General features: G+C 44.1%; 1 protein-coding gene across 1 annotated transcript in view; it reads right to left on the reverse strand.

Annotated features, from left to right (window-relative positions):
- MKX (mohawk homeobox) overlaps window positions 10,473-16,304 on the reverse strand; it is a 76,607-nt gene continuing 70,775 nt past the window's right edge. Inside the window, exons 6-7 of the mRNA XM_021064711.1 lie at window positions 13,167-13,200; window positions 10,473-13,049 (exon numbers count right to left, since the gene is read on the reverse strand). Of these exons, the coding sequence (XP_020920370.1) occupies window positions 12,863-13,049; window positions 13,167-13,200 (221 nt within the window). The 3' untranslated portion in view covers window positions 10,473-12,862. The remainder of the gene's footprint in view (window positions 13,050-13,166; window positions 13,201-16,304) is intronic.

Here is a 16,304-nt window from a genome sequence, read left to right on the forward strand (position 1 = left end):
ATTTGGGTTTTGCCCTGGCTTCTGCACACGTTCCCCACCCTCCTGCCTCTGTCCTTGTCACTGAGTTAACCCCTGGCCTGGGCTTTCCCGGCGGGTCTGCCATTGCCTTTATCATGCTTTAGAAAGAGGTGCCATCTTCCTTCTGCAAACACTTCCAGGGCCTTCTCTACCCTGGCTGATCTGTGCCTCTCAGCTGCTCCTGAGGCCTTGTGCTTGTCACGTGCCCCGCATTGTCCGCCACTGCTGACAATGAAACCACAGCACCCTGGCCTGTCTGGCTTGAAGGACTTCGGGCTGGGGCAGAAATCAAACTGGTCACCAGCCCACTTGGTGATTTGAATCACCAGATCCAGTGATTTGGCTCAGTTCCCAAGTGGCTGGCAAGGCCGAGGCTGTGGCTCTTCATGGCCATGGTCACTCAGGAAGCCTACTGCTCTGTCCAAGGGGCTCCAGAGGGAAAGAAGCCGTGCTGGTCTCTGCCCAAAGGTCTTTGCTCCAGCACAGAACTGGGCACGTGTGCCTTGTTACATCTCAGCTGGTGTTGGTTGGTTGGCTGGCACTGTCGCACCCACCTTCCCACGGCTGGGATGACTCGGCCTTGGAAGAGAGCAGAGGACTTGGGGGTAGGATGGTTCAGGGGGCAGGGGTGGGGTGGGGCTGGGAGATGCAGAAAGTGGGGAAGGAAATGGAGAGAGAGGCCAGGACATAGTCAAAGGCCCTGCCTTCTGAGTGAAGAGAAAGGATCCCGGGCAGGGCCCTAGGGATGTGCATTTTCTCACAGGTCCCTCAGAAGGGGTGAGTGTGGAGGGAGTGGAAGTCCTCAAATTACGTCCTGGCACCTTTTTTAAAGTAATGTATGTCTTTTTTAAAACCAAGGAAACCCCTGACAATGAAGTGGCATGACTTGCATTCACAATGTCATGCAATCGCCATTATCTAAGTCCCAAACTTCTTCACTGCAAAAAGAAATGCTGGGATTTCTCATCGTGGCTCAGCAGTAACGAACCCGCCTAGCATCCATGAGGACTCAGTTTTGATCCCCGGCCTTGCTCAGTGGGTTAAGGATCTGGCTTTGCTGTGAGCTATGGTATAGGTCATAGGTGAGGCTAGGATCCTGCATGGCTGTGGTGTAGGCCGGCAGCTGTAGCTCCAATTCAACCCCTAGCCTGGGAACTACTATATGCTGTGGGCGAGGCTCTAAAAAAATACAGGAAAGAAAGAAAAGAAAAGGAAAGGAAAGAAAAGAAAAGAAACTCTTCTAACTATTAAGCAGTAACTCCCCATGGCCCCTCCCCCAGCCCCTGGTTAACCTGTAATCTACTTTCTGTCCCTATGAATTCACTTATTCTAGGCACCTTAAGGGGAATCATACAATATTTGTTCCTTAGTGTCTGGCTTTTGTTACTCAGCATCTTCAGAGTTCATCCATATTGTAACATGTGTTAGAACTTTATTCCTTTTTATGGCTAAATCATGTTTGATGTCTTTTTTTTTTTTTTTGGACACATGTGGAAGATCCTGGCCCAGGGATCGAAACCACGCCACAGCAGTGACAATGCTGGATCCTTAATGGCTAGGCCACCAGGGAGCTTCCAATGTCTTTTTTTTTAACCCCTGGATTCCTCTGCTTTGGATAGCTTCGCAAAAACACGGGGTCCTCGATGAGCTGCATGAAGCCACGTATGTCATTGAAAGCTTTGCCTTAAGAAAAGACACCAGGGCTGGTAGAGTAGCAGCCCCTGGCAGCTCAGCCTAGGGAAGAAAAGAGTGGTTGCCTTAAGGAATCCACTCTTTCCTTCCATGGAGCTCTCCTCGCCATCAAGAACTGGCCACACTTGACCTTTTCTAGTTTAGCAAACTTGGAAGAGTGACCGGGCGAGGAGTTAATAATATGGAAGAAAGATGATTCAGAATCCATTTTCATCTCTGCCTACACCTTAAAAGAAAAGAAATGTTCCTAATTTGTGGTTATTTACAGCACAGTAAATCAAGCAAATGCCATGAAGTGCCAATAAAAATTTTTAAAAATCAGCCTTAAATAGCTAAACTCTCAACAGCAGCTCATAAAGTGAGGCTTGGCAGTTGTTAGGTAGTTATGGTTAAATTGACAGTCCTTTGGGGAGTTAAGATATCCAAAAAGCAGAGGTAGTTAAGACGATAGTGATAAATAGTTGGGCTTGTTGGTTGAAGAGATTTTATAGCACATATTTAAGCCTACCCGCCTGTGAGAGAGTGAACAGGAAATAGAGGTTATCACTTCTTCAGAGCCACTCCATTCATTATTGACCTCAGGGGGTCTTGTGACACCCCAGGAAAGGCAAGGCGGGGGCTATTTGAAGGAAGAAATCCTTTCTAGGTAACATGATCCTGTGAGACGGAAAGAGAAAAGGGGGGGGCGTTGGAGAGCAGTGCAAATCCAGCAAAGGTACAAAAAAGAAAGTCAAAAATGCAATAGCAGAGCAGGAATTTTTAAGACCACAATAAAGAAAAATAACAAGAATGCAATGTCCCCTGAGACGTCTGGGAGAAGATGACCGTACAGAGTTTTATTTATTCCACTCCCTTTGCCAGAGGCGCCGCGAGACCAATGAGATGAAAAGCAGAGGGTGGTTCCATCACTGGTGAACCTGGGCTTGGATCCAACCACAGAAGATGAGGACTGTCTGTCATGTGCCCCCTGGAGGGGTGGCGTGAGTGGGGATGCCCACCCCTTGACATCTCAAGTGGGGAAAAGATTGCTCTCAAAGTGAAACAAAACCCCTAAAATAGCCAGTGAATAATCCCTTACTTAGAAAGACGAGGGCTTGGGTCTTAAGCAGACCACAGGAAAAGGGGAAAATCCTGAGGGGTGTCTAGTTTCATAACGTAGAACTACAAGTGGGGCTGCAAGACTTATTTTCTCCTAGCACGAAATGGACTGTGGAATTCCCGCTGTGGCTCATAGTGTTGATGAGGATGCGGGGTTCGATCCCTGGCCTTGCTCTGTGGGTTAAAGATCTGCAGCGTAGGTCACAGATGAAGCTCAGATCAGGTGTTGCCATACAGATGGCAGAAGTGGTGTAGGCTGGCAGCTGCAGCTCTGATTCAACCCCCAGTCTGGGAACTGCCATATGCCACAAATGCACCCTAAAAAGAAAGGGGGAAAAAAAACAAGGGGAAAACAAAAACAAAAACCAGAGAAATGGACTACAGAGTTCCCACTGTGATGCAGTAGGTTAAGAATCTGACTGCAGCAGCTTTGGTCACTGCAGACGCATGGGTTCAATCCCCAGCCTGGCTCAGTGGGTTAAAGGATTCGGCATTGTCACAGCTGCAGTGTAGGTCACCAGTGTGGCAGCTCAGACGCAATCCCTGGCCCAGGACCTTTCATATGTCATGGTCGCGACATAGAAAGGAAGGAAGGAAGGAGGGAGGGAGGGAGGAAGGAGGGAAGATGGATTAGAAGTGAGACAGGCCTAAAAAAAAAGAGAGAGGAAAACAATGACCTAGTTTGCACTTGCTAACCTGAGCCAATTGAACAGAGAAATGAGCTCAGACATGTCCCATATTTCACTAGGAGCCACTTCTGCCCCTGCCCATCCTGGAGAGAGGAGCAGGTTGGGAAGGCAGAGGAGCAGGGTGTTGTTCTGGATCCCTGGACTGGAGCTTCCAGGGACTGTGGCTGCCCATCCCAACAACCCTTCTTGAACAACTACCATCTGACCCAGCAATCCCACTCCTGGGCATCTATCCAGACAAAACTTTCATTCAAAAACATACATGCACCCTATGTTCACTGCAGCACTATTCACAATAGCCAGGACATGGAAACAACCTGAATGTCCAGCAACAGATGAATGGATGAAGAAGATGTGGTGCAGATACACAATGGAATACTATTCAGTCGTAAAAAAGAACAAAATAATGCCATTTGCAGCAACATAGATGGAACCAGAGACTCTCATACTAAGTGAAGTAAGTCAGAAAGAAAAAGTCAAATACCACATGATATCACTAATATGTGGAATCTAAAATACGGCACAAATGAACCTATCTACGGAGCAGAAACAAACTCATGGACATAGAGAACAGACTTGTGGTTGCCAAGGGGGGAGGGAGGAAGGAATGGGAGGGACTGTGATTTTGGAGTTAGATGCAGACTATTGCATTTAGAGTGGAAAAGCAATGAGGTCCTCCTGCATAGCACAGGGAACTATATCCAATCACTTGTGATGGAACATGATGGAAGATGTTATGAGAAAAAGAATGTGTGTGTATATATATATGTATGCATAAAATGGGGTCACTTTGCTGTACCCTGTAAATCAACTGTAATAAAACACTGCAAGTCAGCTATAATAAAAAAATAAAAAACACAAAAGCAAAAAACAAAGAAAAAGAGTTAATATTAAAAACACAAATTCAAACCACAATGAGATGCCTCTGCAGCTCTACCATAATGGCTAAAACATTTTGAAAACATTTACTGCACAAACTTTGCGGAGGAACTAGATCTCTCAGGTCCTGCTGGTAGATGTTAATGGATGTTACACTGATATCAGCCACTAAAACTTAAATCGCAGCTGCAACTCTGATTCAACCCTAGCCTGGGTATATATGCTGCACCTGCGGCCCTAAAAAACTTAAAAAAAAAAAAGCCATCACTATACCCAAGGTCATCTAGGTTTTCCCCTGTGCTTTCTTCTAGGAATTTTTTCGTCGTACATTCAGATCTATGATCCAGTTTGAATTACTTTTTGTGAATGAGTGAAAAATGCCAGCACAATTTGTTGAAAAGACTCTTTTTTCTCCTTTATAGTGCCTTTGCCACTTTGCTATCGTTTGACTGGATTTGTGTGATCTGTTCTGTCGCACCATTGACTGTGCCTGTCCTCTGCCTGACACCTCACCGCCGTGACGACTGCGGGTTCTTCGTTGCCCTGAAGGCGGGTGTGCTCTTCAATTTTACGTTGGTGACTCTGGGTCTCTTGCTTCCATACAAAGTTTAGAAAGTTTGTCGATATCCACAACAGAACTTGGTGGGTTTTTGGTGTGGACTGGGTCAAATCTATAGGTCAAGTTGAGAAGAACTGACATTTTGACAGCATTGAGTCCTTCCAAGCATTAACACGGAAATCTCTCCATCTATTTAATTCTTCTTTGTTCTCTGACTTCATTCCTCAGAATTTTGTGGGTTTCCTCATATAGGTCTTATATGTACTTGGTTAGATTTATACCTAAGTATTTAATTTTTAGGACTGCCCAGCTTGCTTTTAATGCCAAAATAATTTGCCAATAGATACACAATTTAAACATACAAAAATAAATCCAAAAACTAGTAGCAGAAAAGTTGGATGAATCTTTTTACAGTCTTGCTGCTAACTACGTACCAGGTTCTGTTGCTCTTGCATATGATAACAATTTAATCCTCATAATGCTGGGAAGGATGCATTATTATGATTCCTATTTTACAAATGAGGAAACAGGTTAAGGGTCTTGTCTAAGACTGAAGTGCTAATAAGCAGAAGAGACAGAATTTGAACCTCAGCAGTCTGGCTTGAGAGCTACAGTTTCTATGATGACCAAAGACATGTCATATCCTCTTATACAGCCTATGTATATGCACATATGATGTTTAAGGTTCTGAATTTTTAAAATATTATTATTATTATTATTTGCTTTTTTAGGACCATGCCGGTGGCACATGGAGGTTCCCAGGTCAGGGGTCCAATCGGAGCTGTAGCCGCCAGCTTATGCCACAGCCACAGCAACCCAGGATCTGAGCCACGCCTGCGACCTACACCACAGCCCATGGCAATGCTGGATCCTTAACCTACTGAGCGAGGCCAGGGATCGAACCTGCGTCCTCATGGATGCTAGTCAGATTCGTTTCCGCTGTGCCATGATGGGAACTTAAAATATTATAGTTAAAGTAAAAATATATTACAAACTGGGAAAATATTTGCAACCTACATGACAGACAAGGTCCTGAGGTTTTAAATACACAAAGAGCTCATACAAATCGCGAGCAAATGAACAAAAGAAAGAAAGAAAAACAGACAGACGGGCAGACATAAGCAGGCAGTCACTGAATAGAAATACCAAGGGCCAATACGCTTACGCACAATGTCACTCATTTTTATAAAGTATAACTTAAAGCAATGAGATATGATTGTTTTACTTACCATATTGTCAAGTATCAAAAAATTTAATAATACTCAGTGTTTTGACCAAGTTGGGGAAAAACAGACACACACATCCTACTGTTAGAAGTGTAAAAAGGTAAAACTTTTAAATGGTAATTTAGGAGTTCCAGTTGTGGCTCGGTGGGTTAAGGGCCGGACATAGTTTCAGTGAGGATTCGGGTTCAATCCCTGGCCTCACTCAGTGAGTTAAGGATCTGGCATTGCTGTGAGCTGTGGTGTGGGCCAGCAGCTGTAGCTCTGATTCAACCCCTAGACTGGGAACTTCCTATACAGTAGGTGTGGCCCTAGAAAGCAAAAAAAAATGTTAGTCTAATATTGGACTGGTGAGTTTATGTGGAAATAAATTCACAGCAGTGGCTGGACCAAATCCTTTCTGTTTCATGCCACTGTCTTTGTCTATGATATTTTGAAACACCTATATCCACTGCAACATCTCAGAAGGTGAAAATCAAGAATTTATTTAAGCTAGAAAAAAATTTTTTATCAGTATCGTGGGTGATACCACAATATAAATGCTGAGAGATATTGTTAATATTGAGTAGAGTCATATTCAATGTCTGACTTTTTTTTCTCAATTATTTGGCTAATGGAACAATAAAATCATTCCCTGTGATTTTAGTAGCCACCTGGTAAATGTGAGTATCTGCGGGCAGGGTTTGCAGGTGCCGCCCGGAAAAAAAAAAAAGTAACTAAAAATTTTATTTAAGTGGGAATTTAAAATTCAATGTGCTATAGTTTGAAACATTAATTCCATTTCTGTATCTATCCCATAGATGTGTAAGTGGCTGCAGACATACATACACAAGAATGTTCCCTGCTCAAAGACGTTTGTTTACCACGATGACCACTTGTTATCAGTCTGCCTGGATATGAGGAGCCCGAACGTCAATCGACTACACTTCTTAGGCCACTACAAGTTCAGGGGACCACTTTTTTTTTCTTTTTAGGGTCGCATGTGCAGCATATGGAAGTTCCCAGGCTAGGGGTCTAATTGGAGTGTAGCCACCAACCTATGCCACAGCCACAGCCACGCCAGATCTGAGCCGCATCTGTGACCTTCAGCACAGCTCACGGCAAGCCAGATCCTTAACTCACTGAGCAAGGCCAGGGGTCGAACCCACATCCTCATGGATACCAGTTGAGTTCTTTACCCCTGAGCCACCACAGGAACTCAAAAGACTCTAGATTAAGGAAGCAGGATGTTGGCTTGTATTTTGGTGCAAATTCCTTGTCTCAGTGCGAAACAGCACTTTGAATAGCACGAGTTTATAACAACTGAAAATAGGAATGAATTCAGAAGTCCATGAGGGGTACTGGTTGGATCAATTTAATAATCCAAATTCCAAATCCTATGCCCTCATTTTTTTTTTTTTTTAGGGCCACACCTGCGGCATACAGAGGGTCCCAGTCCAATCAGAGTCACAGCTGCTGCCTATGCCACAGCCACAGCCACAGCCACGCCAGATCTGAGCTGCATCTGTGACCTACGCCACAGCTCATGGCAACACCGGATCCTCAACCCACTGAGAGAGGCCAGGGATCAAACCCTCGACCTCATGGTTCCTAGTCAGATTCGTTTCCGCTGTGCCACGAAGGGAACTCCGCCCACATTTAAAATAAGGAAATCTTCCTATGTGCATAGCTATGGTATATGTTACCGTGAGTATAGATACCGTCTATGTCACTGCATGTGTATAGAGACTGCATAAGATAAACCCTCACACCCAGGATGGAGTGGGAAAATGTTGCAAAGTGGTGTGAACATAGGAAGAGGTAGGGATACAGAAGTGCGAGGTTGTGCCCAGAGTGCCTGGAAGCACACACGAGACCCTGGAAACCATGGTTACCTCTGGGATGTGGAATTGCCCGACCGGCTATATATCAGACTGGAGATAGGGCCCTCTATCTCGCGTCTGTCCACACTGCTTGCGTTTCTACAACGAAGTTACATTTATAATGTTTTAAAACATGAACTGAAACATTTATTTAAAAGCCACGGATTAGGCTCACTGTAGATCGCATTTCCAGAAACTGGCTTTGGGCTGAAATTTGTTTCAGAAGACTTCCTGAGGCAATCTTAACGTGGGATGAATTTTCATGGAGTCACTTGTGTAAAGAAGTGAGAACAACACATCAGCTTGTTTTTCCACACACAGAAATCGGTTTTTCTCACTTAAAAAAAAAAAAAGTTTATTATGGTCCATGCACACACCTCCCAAGCCACATCTCTAGGATGGGTCTCAAAGCTGGGGAGCGGTGAGGTCAGGACTCCATCCCTTCAGTGTGACAATCAGTCATCTAATGCTGATCCTGTTACAAAGAAGTACAGACCCAAAAGACTCTTTGTGCTCAAAAAGCCCAAAGATAGTCGATTATAACGCGTCTTTGTCAAAATCTAGGGGTCCTACATGCTTCATGGAAACCACAATTCATACTGCCAAAAACTACGGGATATTAGGCCTTTCAGAGTCACCTGGAACACATTAATAATTGTTAACATTTGTGCAGTACCATGCGGCTTGCAAAGCACTTTTGTATCCACCGTCTTACTTAATCCTCACAACAGACCTTTGCAGTAGGTAAATTTCCTAGATCAAGTTTTATAGATGCAACACTACGTACAAAAGGCTTATGCTTATTCCCCAAAGCCACTCGGGAGTGAAGAGGCACGGCCAGGTTGTGCCAGCCCAATTCTTCCACCAGCCCGTGTTGCCTTCCAAGGCATGGCCGGCCTAAGCCGCCCCAGACAGAAGAGTCTGGGGAGCTTGCTCTTATTCTCTGTGTTTATTTGCATGATGTTATGCCATTGGGCTGGATGAGTTTTAAAGCAAACCATGGCTGTTGCCACTGTTTGTTAAACATTGCTACTTGGAGCGGGCAGAGCACCGCCAGCAGCTTGAGTTCTGAGTCATCTTGAACAGGATCAAGCGGGATAAATAGGCGATTCTTGTTGGTATGAATGAAGGAAGCCATGGCACACGCTGTGTCCTCCATGGACATGTCTGTCTTTCCCTAGCTTTGCTCTGCTTTAAGTTCTTCTCCAGGAAGTTCAAAGTAATGATAAGAGAACAGATTCCTTGGAGTTCCCATTGTGGCTCAGTGGTTAACGAATCTGACTAGAAACCATGAGGTTGCGGGTTTGATCCCTGGCCTTGCTCAGTGGGTTAAGGATCTGGTGTTGCTGTGGCTGTGGTGTAGGCTGTGGCTACAGCTCCAATTGGACCCCTAGCCTGGGAATCTCCACATGCCACAGGAGTGGCCCTAGAAAAGGCAAAAAGACAGAAAGAAAAAGAAAAAAAAAAAAAAAGAAAAAAGAAAGCAGCTTCCTTGAAGGTCTAACTCTGATACCAACTTTTAATATTTCACAGCAGTCCTTCACGCCAGTCAGCTTTCCTTTTCCAAGGCTCGTTATTAAACAACCCACATCTCATATTCCATTTATGTTTGACTTTCTTGCACATAAACCCTATATCGGGGAATTAAAATTATGTGGTAATAACTTTCATTTATTGAGCTCCTATTACATGCCAAGCACTGCGGTGGGCACTTTCTGTACTGTATATTATCTCTAAACCTTTGCAGTAAACTGTACACCTTCACGCCTTGCGTGTGAAGCAGCTGAAGGGACGAGGGGCTGAGGGTGGGCCCCAGGGGAGTGAGTGGCTGAGCTGGGATGCAAACACACCTCTGTCCAGCCTCGCAGCTAAGGTTCTTGCCAGGGTGTAGCCCACGGTAAGAGTGTGTATTGTATTAGCTACTGGAAGAAGGTATTTCATGAAAATGTTCATTTTATTTTATTTTACTTTTTTGTCTATTTAGGGCTGCGCATGCGGCATACGGAGGTTCCCAGGTGAGGGGTGGAATCAGAGTCGTAGCCACTGGCCTATGCCACAGCTATAGCAACGCCAGATTCATGCCGCATCTTTGACCCACACCACAGCTCACGGCAATGCCGGATCCTTAACCCACTGAGCGAGGCCAGGGATCGAACCCATGTCCTCATGGAGAGCAGTCAGATTCATGTCCACTAGGCCACGACAGGAACTCCGAAAATGTTCATTTTAAAGTTATGTATTTTAACAGTTCGCATCACACTTTCTTTCCCTTGGCTCTTAAAAGGTGGGTTGGTGGTCCGAGGTGATGAAATTCAACCCTAACACAAATGCAGTGCTCCCATATCATACCCTGGACTGACCTGCGGAGAATTATGGCACATAATGGGCCCTTCTGTTCTGCTTCTCTCTCCACCTGGTCAACCCTCAAAGGAAAACAGAATTCATATGATCATTGAGGTCTAGAAATTAACTTTTATTTTAAATCTGTCAAGAACCCCTGGCAGTTATTAATTTCATTAAAATGATTACATATGGCAAAACAAAGAACAGAGGTAATTCTATTTCTCTACAACATAAATTATGAGTTAGAGTCTCAGCTGCTGACTCAGCATTGTTGGAGATTCTTTTCAAGGATTGAGGGGACTTTAATTTCCAGAAAATGTTAAAGCAGCAAAAGAAAAAAATAAATTAACAGTAATTGCAATTGGAGATATTGCCAAGGATGTGCTAATTATAAAATCTTCTCCATGTGTTCACAGGCCAGACTCCAAGCTTTGGTATTTAAAAAAAAAAAAAAAAAAAAAAAAAAAAAAGAAAGAAAAAAATCATGTGACAGGCTGTCCTATATTGGCTTGCCATCCACGGTTTCTAACATAGAAAAAATTTGCTGATTCTTTCTGAAAAGATGGCAAAAATGAATTATGACTAATTCAAATGAAAACCAATCAGCATCCATTCATCTAACTGAAATATGTCAAAACAAAGACAGTTTTATTAAAATATTTAATACTAGAATAACTTATAATAGTATGAAAAAGAGTGAAGTACTTGTCTTTCGTTGGCACTGACATGATCACACTTTGGCAACATTGTTTTATAAAGAGTCCAAAGTTTTTATCATGGATCTGTAGCTATTTAAGGATGTAAACCAAAAGAACGCATACTTCATCTGATCATACAGTCATAACTTACATATCTTGCTTTGCACTTACTCTTACTGCAAACAGCAATTTAGAAAACAAAGTAAAAATATATATATATACAAAATATTTTTGTATCAAATTATTTTCATGACACTAAATAAACCCAGTCCCCCAATGCTATGTTACATGAAAAACTGTCCTACCATTTATATCAAGACTGATATTGTCCGTATATCCACGAGAGCAGCCTTTGGTTTTAAAAGCATTTTGCAAAATAAAGAAAAATGTCCACCACTTGGCTGCACTGTTGGCTCTCATTCACGCTCACAAAAATGCTTTCCAGTTTAAAAGAATTTTTTTTACAAAATAGATTACATACCCAGAAAAAACATCCCACCATAAAAGAGTCAAATCCTTCTTCCTTCTCTGAGCACAAATACTCTGCTATGGTTGGCATCTTTACTGTTTATTCAAATTTCAAGTCTCCCCAAGCTGATCAGAATATTAATGTCTGATCAAAAAAGATCTTCTTTTTGATATTGATTATTCTCACTCAATGACAGTCTAATTCAGAAACAAAAAATGTTCTTATTTCTCTTCATGCATGATTTCATTTAATTTTTACCTTAATGTCCTACTTGGCAAAATTCAGAGACTGTTCAATGTTTTGTTTTCCGTATGTTTTAAATTTAAAAATCAATTTTGTGTGTATAGGTATATTCACATAAAGATACATTTCTTTTATTGCCTTGTTCTCAATGCAATATACACTGTCGACCAGCAAGTGTAATTCGAATGAGCCAAATAAGAGGTTCTTAGCCATTCCATATGAAAACGTTTCCAATATAAAAAAACCCAAAATACTGAACTCTGATGCAAACAGGATTATATTTTTACACTCAACTGTAGATTGAGTTTTACATGGGAAAATTTTGAGTTATTTCGATGGTAAAGTTTTTTTAAAACTTCGGCAAAATGTGAGAAAAAGAAAATCCAAATTCATTCTAGAGAGCATTGTAGTGTTTTCCAGCAGTGCGGAAACCTTTTTTTTTTTCTGATCATATCCATTGCCATTTTTCTTGAACGTATACATTACATGATTCCCATGCCTTTCGTTTCGGAAGTTGTAACCTTCCAGATATGCAGGCAAGATACCTGCAAAGAGTTCTCACTGTCATTCTGCAAAGCACACTGCACGATTTTAAATACTGCCAAAGTTGTTTTTTAAAGGAACGTTTTCTGTAGGCTGACTAGATTTCTAAGTTTTAACGTGAATTACTGAATACATTTTAAGGGCTTTCAGCAAGTACGGGTTCAGTCCTGGCATGAGTAGGTCCATCTGGAGAGGCACCCACAGTCTAAGAAGCAATGTGGTGGTGTCATTTTGAGGCACAGCTGCTCTACTATGCCCACGTTGTAGCTTATTTTGGGGAAAGCAAGGCACTTTATTGGAACGGCAATGCAGACATTTTATGCATACTTGGCGTTAACATAAAATAAGTTCATAGTTTTGATTAAAGTGAGGTTTTATAATTTATACGTCTTTTAAGAAGCCACTAAATGATATATTTAGGACGATTAAAAATAAGGAGAGGTTTGCAAGGGAGTCGTGTTCCCTCCTGCTCCAGCTCTTAGGATGAGGGTTTATGAAAAACCACTGACGTGAAGAAGGGCCGTAGATCTGCAAAGCGACAGACTCTCAAAACGGCTGAACCAGGGGCACTTTAACTGTCTTTACTTCTGCTATGTGGGATGACTTCTGGATGATGCAGCTGGTGGTCCCCTGCGGCTGCTCTTTTCCCTGTGCGAGGTTTGTTAAGGCCATGGCCGCATTGATCTCCTTCCAGTATGTGTCATCCTTGCTCGGGCCCTTTCTATTAGCTGCACTGGATTCAAGCAGAACAGGAAACAACAAAACACAAAAACGATCAAACTCACTGTAGCGCACGGAGAAAGGACCATAGAGGAAACGCACACGGGGCAAATAAAAATATACCGCTCACCTGTCACCCTTATTGGATCCATTTTCCAGAGGGTCTGTGAAGAGAAGCAAACATCTGATTACTTTTCTTTCTGGCTTTCTTTTTCCATCTCAGGCCCTTCATCATTCATTACCAGGAATAAGAGTTCATTAGGAAATATGATTGAAAATGGGCTATATGCTTTTTTTTTTTTTTTACAAAGACGTGAGAAAAATCTCTTTGCAAAGAAGCAGGAAGAAGACGAGAACAGGTAATCAAGAATAAAAAGTGGCTTTCAGAAATGCGCAAAAATCTGAGGTTAATGTATTCTGAGACATGGATCCTCCTTTTTTTTTTTTTTTTTTGTCTTTTTGGCATTTCTTGGGCCGCTCCCGCGGCATATGGAGGTTCCCAGGCTAGGGGTCAAATCGGAGCTGTAGCCACCAGCCTATGCCAAGGCCACAGCAACACAGGATCCAAAGCATCTGCAACTTATACCACAGCTCACGGCAACACCAGATCGTTAACCCACTGAGCAAGGGCAGGGACTGAACCCGCAACCTCATGGTTCCTAGTTGGATTCGTTAACCACTGCGCCACGACGGGAACTCCAGATCCTCCTTTTGGTGAGGAGGGCAGGTGCCGGGAAAGAGTGATGGTGTCTGGGGCCAGGTTCCCGTCTTGCCCCACTGCTCCCTGCCCTGTGCCTTTGGGTGAGTCACAGTGCCCCATGTGGTCTGGGGTGCAGCTCCCTGGACTATAAGATAACGGGGTTCCCAGCTCATCTGCGGGGTGCCTGTGGCTCAAGAGTCTATGATTTCATGGGGATCCAACCTTCATTTCGGAAAAAGGCCTGGCAAACAGTCCCCTCTGGCAGGTTGGCAGATGACTCCCAGACCCAGGGATGCCTGGCTTATTAGAATAAGCAGCCCTGGTCGTCAAGCTCCACATGGACCCTGCATTCCTGCCACTGTGAGCCTTGAAAGTTAGGTTGAGCCTCTGCTCGTGCATTTTCACCTTTGGCTTAGATTTGCTCCATCACTCAGAACACTCATGTCAATGTGTTTTATGGTTTTATGTTGTTATAAAGGATGTTAAGTGGGTCCTTGATCTGGATTTTAAATCTCTCTGAGGAGCTCCTTTGGCCAAAGGAACGAGGTAGTGGGAAGACAAAGATGGACGTGCTGGAGGGAAAGCTGTACAGAGGGTAAAGAGGAGCTCCCAGCAAGGCACAGGCGGTAAGGACCAGAGTGGGGCTGGGGCCCCCGCAGCCTCTGAGACTCCAACACACAGTGCTTCAGTCACTCCCTCCACTGCCATCATCAACAGCCACAAACATCCCCGAGAAGCGACAGAGGCGTTTCCGTCGTGGCTCAGTGATAACAAACCCACTGGTATCCATGAGGACGTGGCTTCGATCCCTGGCCTCCCTGGGTGGGTTGAGGATCTATCGTTGCCGTGAGCTGTGGTGTAGGCTGGCAGCTGCAGCTCAGATTCAGCCCCTAGCCTGGGAACTTCCATATGCCACAGGTGTGGCCCTAAAAAATAAATAAATAAATAAAAACCGCTACCTGTGACCTAGTGAATAAATGTCAAGGGGGTTATGAAAAATACGTGCGTTAACCTAAACAACACCATAAATGTTAGGTCCTTTGGTCTCCTTTTGTTGTTGGGCTCTTTGGAAAAATAACTGGATCTGTAAGCCGCTGGACTGTCATCTATGGAGCTCTGGCCAGGTCGGCCTGAATGGTTAGCTATACTTTTTTTTTGTCTTTTTAGGGCTGCACCCAGGCATATGGAGGTTCCCAGGCTAGAGGTCCAATCAGAGCTACAGCTGCCGGCCTATACCACAGTCACGGCAACGCTAGATCCGAGCCATGTCTGCGACCCACACTGCAGCTCACGGCAACACCAGATCCCTAACCCACTGAGCGAGGCCAGGGATCGAACCCGCAACCTCATGGTTCCTAATTGGATTTGTTTCCACTGCGCCATGATGGGAACTCTGGTTAGTTACACTTTTGCTGCTTGGTCATTTTGGAATTATTCTATTACTTATGTAAATGGTGGGAAAAGAATGACAACTCGGAACCGGCAGAACTCTGCTAGCTCAAGTTGACACACTGCTCCCACGTGCCAGGTACCATGCCAAGCATGTTAGGTTATTCAGCGTGAGTGCCACCACATGGGACTGGATCTCGCGTCTCCCTCTCCGCTGTGTCCGTGAAGCCTGTCGTCATTTGGTGCCATGATCTGCAAATCCTCACTCCGGGGGGATAGAGATGGGGGCTACCAGAACAGAGAATAAGTCAGTGCCTTTGCTTAGGACGAGAAAAGCCAGCGACACTGGTCATTTTACAGAGACGGGGGGAAAAAAAAGAAACTGAGTTAGGCCTTCACTCCATTCTGCCCACCAATTGCAACAATTCCGTTGCCAAAGTGAAGCAAGAGGTTATGGAGATATTTATTCAATGCAAAGCGTTGGCAAAAGCAAGAATAAGTTCCACAAGCTTCCCTGATATTAGGGAAATAACAAAAGTTAGAAGAGACCCTGTAACTGATGCTCTGGTTGGGGCTGGAGTCAGACTCCCCGTCTGGGGGGTCACGGAGAGACTGTCGTGCCTCCACCTGTGGCTGTCTGCTCTGTAGCGAGTGACCAGCCAGCCTGCACATGGGAGGAAGACATCAAGGCCCTGCCAAGCCCCCCAAGAGCTTCTCTCTAAGATGAAGAGGGGCCTTGTACGTCCTGCAGCCCCGCGGTGGGCCGGACGCTGCTGAGTACTCCCTGAGTCTGCCTCCTGGAGTCAGTCCACCAAGAACCAAGTTTACCCCGGCCAACTGTGAAATTATAAAACTCTGCTTACTCTTGGGGTTCTATGTGTTTTACAGTTTGGTGCCTATGAAAATACCTTTGAAGTGTAAAAACAGACCCCGATCCCCGGTTCCCGTATTCTTAATTAGTTTCCATGAATTTCAACAATGTCCTCACAACACAGACGGATCCTGTATTTTATTTCTAAGGCAGACAGGCATGTTCAGGGTCACTGGTATGGATGCAGGGTCCTTCCCCAGCCACAGAAGAAAGGCTTCATAGAGAGTAATGGAGACAAGAAACAGTTTGCTTCTCTGTCGATCGTCAAGGCTAAAACAGCACGTAATAAAGTTCAAGGTCAAAGATTT

The sequence above is a fragment of the Sus scrofa genome, chromosome 10 (genome assembly GCF_000003025.6).
Source record: "Sus scrofa isolate TJ Tabasco breed Duroc chromosome 10, Sscrofa11.1, whole genome shotgun sequence".
NCBI lineage: Eukaryota > Metazoa > Chordata > Mammalia > Artiodactyla > Suidae > Sus > Sus scrofa.